The following is a 15,189-nucleotide window of genomic DNA, read 5'->3' on the forward strand; positions in this document are numbered from 1 at the left end:
AAATTTCATTCCAAAGGTTATAAATCAATATTTTGCAAAATCTAAACTATGCTATATGCAACATTAGACTAAAAAAATTGTTCTTGGCAGAATCCAGAAGCTCAGAAAACAAGACAGATCCTCAGCAAAACTCAATTAAAATAACTGATATGGTTGCCGTGATACAATTTGGGTTTCTTTGGTTCAATCTTTGCATAGAAAAGAAAATGTGCTACACATATAACAAATAGATACCAATTCTAGAATATAAGTTAATATCTATTACTAGAGTCAAAAGATATAATAAGCAATGGAAATTACGAATACTGGTGGACATGTTCTCTAAACTGTAAGAATATAATAAACCAGCCAAGATAGAATAGCATATCAGGTCATGTACTGCATATTCTCCAGACAGTATCTGCAGCAATCATCCAAAGCAGAGTGAGCCAATGGTTTGAGACCGAACCCCAAAGCCTGCCAAAAACATCAGCAGCCATAGCAGAACCATAATGTAAGTGCAAAATCCAACCTGCATGACTGATTCTGCTACCCATTCTTTTGGGTTGTCTTAATCACTCAACATGTATGCCTTTTTGCAGTGCGATTGTGATGCATGCATCCGTTGACACGTTTTAAGACTTCCACATAATTGAATTGGCGCCCTCAGTTACTCTTAGCCCATCCATAGCTTTAGTACTTTATCCTTGCCTCCAGAAGCCACCTTCTCACCATCCGGACTCCAATCAACAGCAAAAACCTGCACAACATGAAATCAATTAAGAATATGGTGACAAGAGGCATGCATAAAAGAAGCCATGATGGGTCTTACAGATGGATGGAACTGTACCTCATCGGCATGGCCTGGAAGGTCCTCTTTTAACTTGTGTGTTCTGATATCCCAAATCTGAAAAAATAGAAATCAACATTTAGCTTTGAGTCACTTAAAGAAAACTCCATGAAACAGCCACAACTGTGGAAAAATGTACCAAATGCACTTGTAAAGCCACTAGTCCGTCCAGACACAATTTCAACCATTTGGTTCATTCACATTTTTCAATTGCCTCTAAACAATACATGCATCATGCAGCAACTCCACTCAAAGCATTCATTTCTTTGAAACTCTAGAAGAATTAGGTTAAACAAAAACATCCAAATACCTTCAGGGTGGAGTCTTTGCTGCCGCTTAAAAGAAGCCTACTATCAGCAGACCAACTGCAAGGGAAGAGATAGTAAGTAAATTACTGAATGACTGAATCACAGAAATTAAATGAAACAAACCTGATTTGATAAACAGGCCCAACATGACCCCGGAAAGCAGCAACAAATTTTCCCGTAATGCCATTCCACAGTTTCACAGACTTATCAAAGGATGCACTGGCCACCCATTGCCCATCGGGTGAGAAATAAACATGATTCACAAGCTGAAAGTAAACAATAATTCATGCTTCACTTCTGAAGAATGAGGAAAACTCCAAAATGGCATAATACACAAGCTTTTTAAATGTTATACTCATAGTCTCATATAAGCATATCATCTATCAGTATCAATATTGAAGAACATGGATGAATATTTAATGGACATGTTAATTAGAGTATTCTCCGGATATTTGTGACTTTTTTCCTATCCCTTTTGAACTTCTCTTGTAGATATTTTCCCTCAAATGCAGAGCCCAGAGGAGACCTTATAATTTCATACTGTTAAAATTTTACGATGAGCTTAGCTGAGGATTCAAGCAAATCAATGATGGAATGTGTAAAATACTTTTCAGCTTGACTGGTCTGATCAAGGGACTTGGTAGATTACAAAAAATAGATCAAACCTATTTCATGGATTGAGAACTAGCACAAGTGACAGTATCAAAATGATAGTGTTGCATGAAGACTTCTCCAGAGGCATGTAGTTAACAAAAGCTTTAGGAAATATGGTACATGGTGAAGTGAGGATGATAGAGAGCAGGACAATGACGAATGCCACGAAGGGATGCATGAACCATGATATTCCAGGAAGAAAAGGATATCGAAAAAGAAACTTACTTGTTGATGACCTGTCATGCGGGTTTTAGGGTGCTTGCTGACTGCAGGTTCCCATAGAAACATGGTAAAATCATCAGATCCTGAAACCAATCTTTCAGGGGCATTGCCTTTCATCTTATTATACCTTTCCAGAGCAACCTACAAATCATGGAACAGCAAAGTACTTGGTGATGAAGAAAGTTAGATGATTGGAGACTTGTGGCGGCCCAAAAAAAGAGTGGGTGTTCCAACCTTTCAGGTGAGCTAAACTAAACATGTTATGTTAACAATTTCTTTGATTTCCATGTAACAGAAACCAACACGTGCATACAAAATAATGTGTTTATACAATCATTTCCACACGAAGTATGGATGAAGTATGCTAGAAATACGATTGAGAACCCTCAAAACTATGTTACCTTCTTCATTTCCTCCGGGGAAGAGAATTGTTTCCCTGTATGATCAAAAGCACCCGTGCGGAGGACATATTCAGTGCTTAGTGCAAGAGAGTTAACCCAATGACCATGTCCCTGATACAATATCATATTTACAAATGATTACACTATGAGCAACAATGGGACTAGGACTATGAAAAACAAAATAAGTCCAACCCAAATCAACTTCTGAAGAGAACTGTTAAAAAATAGAGATGACTTATCAGTAATTCAATACCAAAAGAAAATACAATTTAAGAAAAGTTAAATCTCTTCTGTAATTATCAGCTCTTTTGAGATTTTTTTTTATAAGAAACAAAATGCATTGAAACAAAGGAGAGAATACAAACAAAGGGCAGGGGCCGAGGAGCACCCGCCCCCCAATAATCGAATTCAATAAGTAATATGATCCCAAAAGGAATAAATAGGTTCTAATGTTTTTTAAACCAAAAAAAAATTTAATTCATAGTACAGATCGGGGGTATGCAGCATACCTTTAATTCACGAATTAGTTTTCCTTGCTTAGTTTCCCAAACCTTGATGGTACAATCCTGAGAGCTGGAGCATTTGAGAGAGAACGTGTCAATTTCACAGCAGAGGAAAGATTGGGAGCAACAATAACAATCTTAAGAAAAAATTAAAAAGTAGCTTAATGCCGAAAGCAGATAATTTTCGAATATTGATAGCATATAAGTATAGAATGGTAAGGCACTTTTAGAGACTGAAAGAAAAGCAGAACTTTTGGTCTTTAGTATCATAATTTTACTCCATTGTCAGTTATCAACTGACTCTGGGCATGGATAGATATGGGAAGATTCCATTCATTATTGGATATAAGACAGTATATAGATCCAACTGAAGTACACTGTACTGTAGACCCACCTCCTCTAGATGTTCAAACTTAATACTAGCATCAAGCATGCTAGAATACTTCTATAGTGGCTCCTCTGTCTCTCTCTCTCATTTTCTTTTCATTTTATTTTTTGAAGTCAAGGAGACAAATAAGGAACATAATCATACCCTGTATATATAACTCCATCTCCGCCCCATTTGACACAAGTTATTGCAAGAGTATGGCCACTGAGACATATAACACATTTCTTCAATGAAACATCCCATATGCGTGCATCACCATCTTTGCTAGAACTCACAAAACGGCGACATGGGGCACTTAGATGCAAAGGTTCCCATGAAATACCAGTAATCCATTTTTTGTGGCCCTATAACATTAGTTTCAAAAATTAGTGTTAGCAATTTCACACTGGTAAGCCTATAAAAATACAAATAATTTTTATTTAATCATTGTTTAGGTATTATAGGTAATGAAAATTGTCATAAAGATGTAACTTTTGTCCTTATCAGTGAGTATCGTTCCAATTTTAGCAAACGTCCCTTATCAATGAGTAAATATAATCAGTCTTCTAAATATAATTTACGATAGAGCTTATACAATATGTTTTGCTAACAACCAAAAATATTTTTACACGGACACAACGACAAATCAATTTCCAAAACAAATAGGACACGTTAATTTTTTTTTATAAGAAACTACGCTTTCATTGAGAAAAATGAAAAAAGGTACAAGAAGTACAAAGAGGGCAAAAAGATAGTTCTGAAGAAGGAAGCCCCCTGAATAAAAGGGCTCCAAAATGCAAAAGAATGAATCCTAATGGATAATTACAAATAGGACACGTTAATTTTATATATATTTAATTTTTATTTTATATATATAAAAGACATTTCACTTAACAAAACAACTTTTTTATCCCTCCCAATGTGCCCCTTCCTCCCAATTAAAAAAATTGGGCCAGCAGAAACCCATTTCCGAATTTAGAAAAACAACATTTTTATCTTCCCAATGTGCCCCCTCCCACGTCTAGTCCTAATTTTTATCCTCTCCCATAATAAAGAAAACCTAATTTTCATATCCCAATGTTGCCCTCTCTTCTTCCCACTTAATAATCCAAGTCTTAGTTTTTATCCATTTCTTCAAAATAATGTCACCGCTTCCTTCTTCTCACCTGCTCTATCCTCCTTTGTTCTTAACTGTGCCACTGAGATGAACCACAGAGAAGAATGAAGGAGAAAACGGCAAAGAAAAATCAAAATAAAAAACAAGGGAGAAACGCCTGAAAAACAAAGGAAAAGCAGAAGAAAAGGTTAAAATGGGAGTGAAACCTAATGGGTTGGGCCTTAAGGCTGGTAGGCTGAAAGAAAGGTAAAAAATCTGAAAATCAAAGTCATTCAATGGACTTGGCAACTAGTGTGTCCTCTGCATGCCGCGCACATGGCCATTAATAAAAAAGAAATTCGGACACTTATTTTAGCTCATGAATAGGTGTCAGACACTGACACTCCTTTAAAATTAACATGTATGCGCTTCCTAGGAAAATGATATGCAGCAAGCAAATGGGTCCAAATTTTGAAACTACATATGTCCTACAACGTTTTTTCATATTCACAAGGGGGTCCAAGTCAGCTTTGTGAACTCCTTTAATTTCATAGGACAACTATCAAACCTTAAAACGGTTGGTTGCAAAGAAAACTCATAAGATATTCCCTCCTAGCCCTTCTACATTTTCAACTGTCCTAATAACCACTAAGTCACCCATGGTGGTTCACATGTCCTACAACTTACAAGTTACAAAACATTAAAAAAAAATGCAAGTACGAACAAATGAATAATATTTAACATCCACACAATCACTAAACTCATGCAGTTCAGAACTAACAGTCCTACCACAAAATCTATGTTGCTCCAAGAAAAAGTGATTGCAACTTTATATTATTTTTAACTTCAGATGGAATATTTGAAACAAAATAAGGTAACTAGGATTGCACAAACAAGTCCTAAAATATATAAAAAGATTAAATTTAATTTTGAAAAATTATAAATAAAAGGGCCGGCCCCTGCAAAGCAAACATCAATCTACGGTGGTTAGGACAGGGCAATGCAATTTTTTCTCAAAATTCTACTTCAAAAACTTGAAAGAACCATTGCTGAAAGAAAGAAAAACATATCAAAATTCAGAATAATATTATTTCAAAAGCCATAAATTTATACTTAGAAATCAGATTTTCATTTGACTGGTTTTGACACTTGACTGGGTAAAATACAGTAATCAAACTTAACAAACATGTCAAAAATATGGTCACACTGGGGGAAAGTCTTTACAGTGAGCGGATTTCCCAATGGTTTTCCCGTCTGTGGATCCCAGCAATAAAGTTCACCAGCTTTGCTCCCACTTACTAGATGCTTCCCATCCGGTGACCAGGCAATAGAAAGAACCCAATTTTTATGCCCTGAGAATAGAGAGCAAAACCTTCTGATTTTAGCCTGATATACAAACTATAGATATCAATAAATAACAGAGCATATTAAAATGCTCCCTAGTTAAAGCAGCGACCAAAAAAATACAAAAACACAGCATTTTTTCAAACCTTGGGCAGTACCATAATAGACTCCCAACCTAATCAACCATTATGAAACACAGGAAGTAAACATCTTTATCCTCTAGGGATGACAAATATATTCATTTCAGATAACTTGAAGTTAAAATTATTCAGTTTTCCTGCCATCTATTCATCAGAAACAAAATCAATGGCCAACATAGTATACATGATGAACAAAGGTTCTTATAAAATTTAATTTTTGGATCTAGTATTTTGAACAGTTGCAAAATTCAGTTGAAAAAGTTCAGCTCATGTTTCTAACCTGTACATGTGAATAGTGGTGTCTGCGTATTAAGGTCCCATAGCCGAACTGTAGTGTCACCTGAACCACTTGCCAACTGTCGCCCATCAGGGCTAAATGAAACAGAAAGAACGGCTTCAGCGTGACCTGCAATACAAGTGCAATGGATTGATTAAAACTTTACAGGGATAAGCAAATATAACTAAAAAAAGAATGAAATAAAAATGTACCAGAAATTGTTGCTGAACACCGACTAACAGGACGTATGCGGAATACTGCTTGTGGCTGATAAACTACATTCAGCACCTTCTCAACAGAAACTGCAAATACGTTCAAAAGATGATACTAAGCCTCGTGAACCAGAAAATTTATTTTTACCACCATGTGAACAGCTTTTTCAAACATTATTTGAGGAATCAATAACCTTTGTTTTTCTCTAAGTATGCACCAAGCGAAACAAGAAGCTCCTGGTCAGATATGTAAAAAGCATAGGGAAGCTTCTCCTCCTACAATCCCAAAACAAACTGTTATTTTGATATGACCGCCCTACCAAGACCATGCCATGCCATACACCAATTTGCATAACTAGTTCATTGTTTCTCAAACTAAAACATTTCGGAGGCCTAAACCAACGCAGGAACTGCATTAATCGTGAAAGAATAGTGAAGATAGAAAACAGTAACATAAAAAGTGCTCGGAAAATACTTCATCATAGGAATTAGTAACAGACTTGATATAAAAATGACACTCACACGCTTGATGATTAATAGAATGCTGAATTTTCAAGCTAATAAAATACTTAGAACAGATGTGCAACTAGTTTCGTTTGGAAATAAGAAAAGGTTAATAATTACTCATTAGCAACCTCCAAATTACATCATTCATGAGCCAATCAAAATTCTCAGAGAAACTCAGCTAATTCGAATTCAATTAAACACTTCATCTCCACGATCAAAGATGCATATTTTTAAGAACAAAAAGTTACTTTTCCCCGGAACTTAAATGTTGACAGGCTTATAGGGACGGGGAGGAAAACGCTACTTTTCCAGAAACTTACATTGTTGAGAAGTTTATTGACCATTTGCTGAAGCTGCTGAGGCCCTGCATTTTGGGGAAGATACATGGGAGCTCCCAAAGGCGTGCCTTCCGGGTCCGTCAAGAGAATCATGACATTGTTGATAGTTTCCCTCTGCTCTACATCCATCTCCGACGCCATGGGTAAATTGATTTCAAGAAACTGCAAAATTCAGGAACCGAAAAGTAGGGGAAATTGAGTTCAATTGGAAGAGACGAATTTGAGGGTTTTGTGGGTTTAGGGTTTTCCGGCGGGTTTTTTATTTTATACCTCTGCTCGGAGTCCGAATATCTCTCTATTGAATTTGTTCATTTGTTATCGGCATCGGCCACTTATATTTTGCCACGTCACCACCAAATGCGAATGAAATATACCATAGATGTTCCTTATCGGTTAATATATAATTTTAATTTCTACTTTTTTTAAATTGAAACCGGTTAACATTACTTTCACTCTGGTATTTATTTGCTTTACTATCTATTTTTTAAAAACGTTTTCAAAATTTGGCTTAATTATGGAAAAAATAAACACACTTTTCACATACTTGTTTGAGTTTTTTAATTTTGGTTAAGAATGCAATTCTGCAAATGTTTTTTTTATGTGAAATGTATTAAAATTTTGTAAATAAAACGAAATGGTTATCCAATTAAATTTTTGGATTTCATTCAAGTATATAACAAAAATCTCTATAATGGTTAGAAATTGTTTAAATTTTATAATAAAAAGTGGTTGTATTGTTAAATTATTATCTCGTTAACCATTACTCTTTTTTCTTTTAATTTTAAGAATGATAGAGATTCGAATATCCGACATTTTTTTTAAATGTCTTAATGAATTACATTGCTAAATTTACAAAATTAAATTATATCATCATAGCTGCTTTCAGCATGTGAGTTCAATTCTAACAACTTTAAAAGATTTGTCACAACAATTTCAAATGTTTAATTTTGACCACGTATATACTTCAATAATTTAATTGCAACAATCGTTTTATTTTTCTAGTTGAAAATTGTAACAAATTTATTTTTTAAGTTCAAGAGTGGTTCGTGGACTTTTCAAATGCATATATGAAGTATTCATACTTCAATTCTCAAGATATAAATTTGACTACATTTTATTAAAATGGTTTTTGCATTTCTCTTGCTATGATATTCTAAGAAAAAAAATAGCACTTTTTCAACAATTTCAATCATAAACATGACCACAATTTGCAAAATATTTTGTGAGCCATTTTGTATGACCTATTATTTGTTCAACTTAACTACAAAATCACCATAGATAGTAAATTCTAATAAATTGATCAATTACCAACTCTTTAATAAACACTCATTTATCATCGTCTCTTTTTCAATTAAAGAAAAAAACATAACAACATTTGATAATTATTTATTGTTAATTATTCTTTATATTTTTATTAGAAAAAGATATAGAAACATGTGGTGACAATTTTTGTTATTGTTTCCATTTTTATTTTTCAAAATACACAAACAAATATTGTTTTATCGTTTTTATTTTTAAATGCATAACAAATACAAGAAAAATAATTATCAAATAAAAAAGAAAAAACCTGATTTTGTTATTTCTAAAATGTCTACACAGTTTTAGAAACACTTTTAAAAAATGAGAACCCAAAGACATGACCAATTATTAAATGTTTATATTTCTCAAAAATTGAAAACGAGAAATGAGAACATTATCAAACGAGTCATAATATTTATGTTAATTGTTTATTTATTATTATTATTATTTTAATGCAACATGGTGGGGAGGGCTTATTGATTTTAGTTTTGGACTATATTTTGTAACCATTTATTATTTGTCAAACCGGCATAGCTCAAGTGGTTAAGGCACTGATCAAAATGTCATGAGTTCAAACCTCCACCCCCACATATTCTATTTAAAAGAAGAAAAAAAAAAAGTAACCATTTATTATTTATTACTCTCTAAAATTTTAAACGAAAAAATAAAAATTTTGTAAGGAAGAGAAAATTATAACAAAAAACAAAAAAGTTGATTTTTCTTACTCTAAAATTGATATAAAACAAGAAGTAGTTACGTGAATTATACAAAAATTTGAAAACAGAAAAAACAAAAAAACGAAAAACGAAAACATCAAGGAAGGAAACTTTAATTGCTTTTTCCTCTCTATCGTCTGTGATTGGGAGAACAAAGATATCCCATATTGAAAAGGTCAATTTGACTTTAATAATTTATATTGTTATTCTTTTTTAATACAACTATTGTTATTTGTTATTATGTTTTTCTCTCTCATATTTAATTCCATTATTAAAACTGTACGAAAAGTACCATTGTTAAAATTCATGAAGAGGTTTTTTATTCAAGGAACAATTTTATAGATTCAATTATGATGGTAGGTCGAGATATTAGGAATAGAAATATTAGGCATTAGATAATCATTCATTTTTCTCAAAATTTTGGAGACAACCAAATCAAATTTTATGTTTTTTTTTAAATTTTATTTTAGGTTAAAATACTATTTTGGTCTTTATACTTTCAACTTCGGTTTATTTTTATCTTTATACTTTCAATTATAGTTCATTTTAGTCCATGTACTTTTAAAATATTCATTTTGATCCCCGTATTTTTAAAAGGTGACCATTTTGATCCTCATCTGCAAAATCTCAACACAAATTCTAAACGTAATCGAAAACCATTTGATGTAAAGTCATAGTTACATTTGAAGTATGTTGAATGTAATATCATGTTGAAATTGTGATAGGAAAATGAGGTTAAAATAAAATTAAGGAGCCAAAAGATCACTTTTCAAAAGCCCAGGTATCAAAACAAACATTTTGAAAAATACAAGGACTAAAATGACCAAAGTTAAAATGACAAAGGACCAAAATGAATAAACCCTAAATGAATAAGGACCAAAATAATATTTTAACTAGTATTTTACCATTTTTTATTTATAAACTGCATAATAAAGTTAAGAAATAAATATAAAATAAATATTTTAAATATTTAATTTGAAGTTTTCACATCAAACATCCACTTCTTATAATTCAAAATTTTAGAGAGCAAGAAAAAAAAGAAATGACCAAATATGTTTCTATTTTTCTTTTTTTGAAAATAACAAATAGCTACCCAACACAATGTTGTTCTCTTTTTAGATTGAAAAAAAGAAAACCAAAACTAGAAACCAAAACCATGAAACCAAAAATAAGAAATAGAAACATTACTAAACGGACCCAAATTGTCCAAAAGAACGAACATCCCACAAAAGGCCATAGAGATATTCATGATAAGCCAGAATGGCTCAGCCTAACCTAGGAACCAAGATAACCCCACTTGAAACTAATTCCAAAAAAAGCACCAACAACAAGAAAGTAAACACAAAAAAAGAATAAAAACCCTAGAATGGAATTAAGCCAAAAACATATTCTTCAGGATGACTGCAACAGACCCCACAACTGTAGTAGCAGCAAATAAGATACTTCACTGTGCACTGTCTTTCAAATCATTCACTGGCTGAAAGTGGCTTCCGGGCCAAGAAAAAATACAATGGTGTAAATATCTCTTTCCTGACAACATTACGAAACATCGTATCAGTATGATCCTCGAACTTCTAGAACGGCATCTATTTAGTCTAAAATGTTTCTAATTGGTTCTAATGTCTGTTTAGTCATTAGGATAATGTCCCAGATGCTAATTTGTTTAACACTTACACGCCACGTCAATGGTACATTTTTTAATGAATAGGTCATTTCGAGCGTAGCAGAGTTAGTGTGCTACGACGTTATGACCTTGAGGACATTTGGAAGTAACATATCTACCAGAACAGATTTCCTCATTCAATCAATACTCATCCCTCTCCCACTTGTTTTCTCCAAAGAATGTTACTCTTACTATTAAAATTAGATGGATGGATGGACGGACCAAGATCTATCATGGTGCCAACGAAATTACATTCCAAAATCATTGTCATTTTCAGGGGCAGAAAGAAGGAATGGGGGCAAAAAATAAAACGATATTAAAAACTTGAGATTCTAAAGTTTCCTCTCATTTTTCACCTTAATTTTCAGAATTGAAATACTATATATGTGAAAGGTTTGGAAGGTAAAGATTTGCCCCTCTCTATGAAAATTTGACTCTGCCCCTAGTCATTTCGGGAGGGCTCCCAAAAAAACATTTATCACCATTAGTGGATCTAATGTAACATGAATGGAGTAATGGACATTCAAAAGGAAAAAAACGGGGCCAAATTCAAGAATATTGTAAGGTATACTCACTTTCCACCTTCAACTAGCCCTTCAGCTGCTTTCTCTAGAAAGTCTTGAACTCTCTGGCTACCCTTTGGGGCGAGTCGAATGAACTCCAATGCTTTAACCTACAAAAAGAAAAAGGACTTGATGTTTTATTAACGGCAAATGTCTCTCATATGTGAGGTAAAATTGTTCTTAGGCACTTGTTAATTTCATCCTGAATGTCTCTCATATATGAGGTAAAATTGTAAGGTTCTCCTTGATGTTTTATTGTTAAGAAAAAGGACTTGTCAAGGTCGCAGATCTCGTTGAGCTTACCATATTTTTAGTAATGAAACGTCCAATGGCTGTTAGACGGAAGCTACTCAGTGAGAAATGGCTTTTGTCTAAAGGTAAGTACCAAGGAAGAGGTGAATTCACAGCGAGATCTTTCTCCCAGATAACCTGGCATCATGTACTCGTTAATATGAGATCATTGCTTTAAACCACATAATATGTACATGACAGGTATCTTTGCAATTTAAATTAGAAAAAAGAAAAAAAGGAAAATAACAAGAGAAAGCCAATTTGAGAGGACTTGAACTCTCCACATTTGAACAACTTAGTCCCCGCGTTTTCTGCCACTCTTTCTCACATAAACCTGATTAATCAGGGGTCTAACAGTATGATGCCTCTCACCCATTCATGAAAATGGAAAATATTTCATAAGTTTTTTTTTCCAACGAACCTCAAAACCTGCTTGTTTTAAGGCTTCAATGCACTTTCCTGTCGACCTGATATCCGGAAGACCATCACCAATCTCAATTTCTGCCTACACAATTGGACTTGGTCAATGCAATCCATATAGGATCAATCAGTGGTAAAGTCAAAGAATCTGCAAGATAGAAGGGACAATGCCGGATTACCTTTATCTTTTGATGCTCTTGGTTATTTGGATCAAAAGAATCGGTCATGCACCATTCATAAGCAGCAAAATGTTGGCCAGGCTTTAGTACTCTGTAAATTTCCTTGTAGCACCCATACTGCCACACAAAAACAAAGTCAAGCGAATGTCTATAAAACACATACATACATCTCAATGCTGGACCATACTCATGGTAGACAAATAATGACCGATGTAAACTCAAATTAAGACTTCAGGATGTACTAAAGACCTACAGCATCTGGTGCGTGACAAGTAGCTTCAATTGCATATACTGCGTCAAATGAATTATCGGGAAATGGCATTTTCATGAAGTCAGCCTGCAGCAAGAAAGTGAATAAAATATCAACCTCTTCGTTTTTATAGATATTCAGGTTTGTACGGTAACCCCACTTTGAGTATGGAATGAACTTTGTTGGTTGAGTGGAGTTACGGTAGACAAATCTATAAAGGAAGGACAATCGATCAAAATTAAACTCTTGTAGACTTCCACCCTCTTCTAAACAAATTCACAATGAAATTAAAATCGTTAGCAAACAACTTTTTGAAAGAGTAAATTCAGTCTACAAAGAGCCAACCTTGACAAAATCACAGGTATTGTGCACTTTTGCAACACGATTCAGCTCCTGACAAAGTAAGAGAAACTTATGATAAATCTATGGGTTAAATAAGAGGAAAAGTACAACTACCTTGTCACAATAAGTCGATCATAACAAATCATTATGATAGCAGAATAGTGAAAAAGGAAAATCAACAAAATCTTACGATGATCAGTAAGACATTTCTAAGAAACAATGTTCCCGACATCCTTCAGAAGAGGACTAGATGAGAAAATTACCTTTCCTCTTGAAATCTGGTACTCATTGTTGTTCAATCCAGTGACTGAAGTAGAACTGTAACAGAGTGACGTAGAATATGAGATACTAAGAGCTATGAACATAAAGATAAAACAAAAAGAGCAAAACTTAAATACTCAATCCAGCACCAAAGTGTTCAGACTGTAAAACTTATAAACTTAATTTAGTTAGAATTATTTATAATTCCAATTCAGGGCAGGTTGCATGATATTTATTTTAGTATCAATCATCAATCATAGGAAAAAAAACTCAAAGTTGGTTTAGCTATGCATCACACCTAAATCTCGCAATTTCTCTCAGTGGTCCACCGATACCACATCCAACATCCAACACCTAGAACATATACAAAGTTATCATTCATTATTTGAAATGAATGAAGTAAGTTTCTCCATCTCTGTATGGACCAAGACAAACCTTCTGTCCAGGTTTCAAACCTAATTGTAAAGCAAGGAAGTGCTCGTGCCTCTTTATGCTCTCCCGCAGAGACTCGCCATTCCATCTATAGCGGAAAATAAGCATGTTTAGATTTGAGATTGTGAAAACAGACACACATTCTGGTCTACTGAATGAAGAAGGAAGATAATAGGTCATACCTAGGTGCAAAATGGAAAGACTCTCCCCAGCCGAACTCGTAAAAGCTCGTAACAAGATCATAGTATTTATTAACCTAAGAAGATACATGATAAGTCTAAAACCAAAACCAAAATGGCAAAGAAAACATGAAAATGAACAAGGGTGTGATTCTACTATATGAGAGAAGGCAATCTTCTCTTACCATGTCAGAGTAGTTGGCTTTTCTCTCCTCCTCTTCACCCCCATAACAAACATGGTACTTCTCATACCTGATTCAACAATGTAAAACTAACACAATGAAGTTATGACAACAAAGATATAGCAGACTACCATGAAAATGAAAAAGAAAAAATCAAGCCATTCATCCAATTCATGAAATCCTGCATAGTTCTCTTTTCCCACCGTGGACTACGTTTCATAACGAACAACATTGCACAGTACACAATCCTAGAATTCCATGTTTCGTTCAAATCATCTACATCTAAAATTAATGAAACAGATCAAGGCCCCATATCCCGATTACACAAAAAAAAAAAAAAAATACAGAACATGCAGTAGCTCAGGCGTAGAATTCGAAGACAGATGACACTATAAGAATGAGCTAGTTGGTTTGGCTTGAAATAATAGGGGAAAACAGTTGGGGAGGAACTCGAACCCCCATTAACAGACCATCTTAGCTCGAGAAAAAGAAACTTGTGGGTACAGAGAGAGAAAAGGAATGTTTACTTTTCAACCGCGGAAAGGACCTCGCCCTTGTCCAACTTGCCGCCGAGGCCCGATGCAAGATCCAACGCTCCAGCTTTCGACATGGCGGGCGGCTCGGAAAACAATCAGTCTTGGAGATCTAAAAGAACAAATTATGAAAAAAGAAGAAACGGAATCAGAATCAGAATCATAATCGAGAACTTTGGCTGTGCATTGTGTTGTTGAAACTCGAGAGAATCTGGGTCTTGAAGAACATTACGTCAAAAGCCGACGATCTGAGAGATGGCAGAGGATGAAGACGTTAGTGAAAAACGAGAAGTAAATAATGAAAATCCGAAAGGAATCTTCACAGAACAATCAATGCCGGACGAACAAAAAAAACCCAAAAAGAAAAAAAAGAAAAATCTGGCATAAGTAAGAATCTTTTTCCTCACTTCTGGTCAGGAACAGCGCATACTCCACGTTTGAGCGAAATTTAACCTTTCTTCGACGCAAGCAGGTTTTAAATATCTACATCATCCTCTATAGAATTGTCGATATCTCAATTTTATTAAAATATCTATAAAATTATCGATAAAACATCGATGTTAAATATCTTTTCAAAAATTAGAAAAATAGTCATACCTTAGTGATAAATAATTGACATATATCTCCCATCACAATCCTAAATTCAATCTCTCATTCCACTTGTTATATTAAAAAAATTTA

The 15,189-nt window shown here is 34.1% G+C and overlaps 2 protein-coding genes across 4 annotated transcripts; both read right to left on the reverse strand.

Moving 5' to 3' along the window:
• Nucleotides 1–121: 121 nt before the first annotated feature.
• LOC111020346 (WD-40 repeat family protein / notchless protein) lies at nt 122–7,475 on the reverse strand. Of its 2 annotated transcripts, XR_002602658.2 has the most exons (14): nt 7,181–7,475; nt 6,548–6,629; nt 6,354–6,443; nt 6,145–6,270; nt 5,605–5,732; nt 3,450–3,649; nt 2,924–2,987; nt 2,415–2,525; nt 2,017–2,154; nt 1,261–1,403; nt 1,140–1,194; nt 830–886; nt 512–739; nt 122–400 (listed from the first exon to the last, which is right to left on the reverse strand). XR_002602658.2 is itself a non-coding variant. In XM_022296994.2 (13 exons), exons 1-13 carry the CDS (start codon nt 7,337–7,339, stop codon nt 656–658), a joined length of 1,437 nt encoding a protein of 478 aa, XP_022152686.1. In that variant the 5' UTR covers nt 7,340–7,475; the 3' UTR covers nt 122–655. The 2 variants fall into 2 exon arrangements, 1 of the variants encoding a protein (XP_022152686.1); XM_022296994.2 differs by having other exon boundaries at nt 122–739.
• A 2,907-nt stretch (nt 7,476–10,382) lies between these two features.
• LOC111020326 (cycloartenol-C-24-methyltransferase) lies at nt 10,383–14,988 on the reverse strand. Of its 2 annotated transcripts, none has more exons than XM_022296971.2 (15): nt 14,916–14,988; nt 14,741–14,756; nt 14,503–14,620; nt 13,979–14,045; nt 13,797–13,870; nt 13,618–13,702; nt 13,481–13,536; nt 13,185–13,239; nt 12,925–12,972; nt 12,583–12,666; nt 12,330–12,446; nt 12,152–12,235; nt 11,743–11,868; nt 11,452–11,549; nt 10,383–10,743 (listed from the first exon to the last, which is right to left on the reverse strand). In XM_022296971.2, exons 3-15 carry the CDS (start codon nt 14,583–14,585, stop codon nt 10,680–10,682), a joined length of 1,041 nt encoding a protein of 346 aa, XP_022152663.1. In that variant the 5' UTR covers nt 14,586–14,620; nt 14,741–14,756; nt 14,916–14,988; the 3' UTR covers nt 10,383–10,679. The 2 variants fall into 2 exon arrangements, with proteins under 2 accessions (XP_022152663.1, XP_022152664.1); XM_022296972.2 differs by having other exon boundaries at nt 14,911–14,929.
• Nucleotides 14,989–15,189: the final 201 nt, after the last annotated feature.

Source organism: Momordica charantia (assembly GCF_013281855.1).
Source record: "Momordica charantia cultivar OHB3-1 chromosome 8 unlocalized genomic scaffold, Mcharantia_2.0 BLBB01000008.1, whole genome shotgun sequence".
Taxonomy (NCBI): Eukaryota; Viridiplantae; Streptophyta; class Magnoliopsida; order Cucurbitales; family Cucurbitaceae; genus Momordica; species Momordica charantia.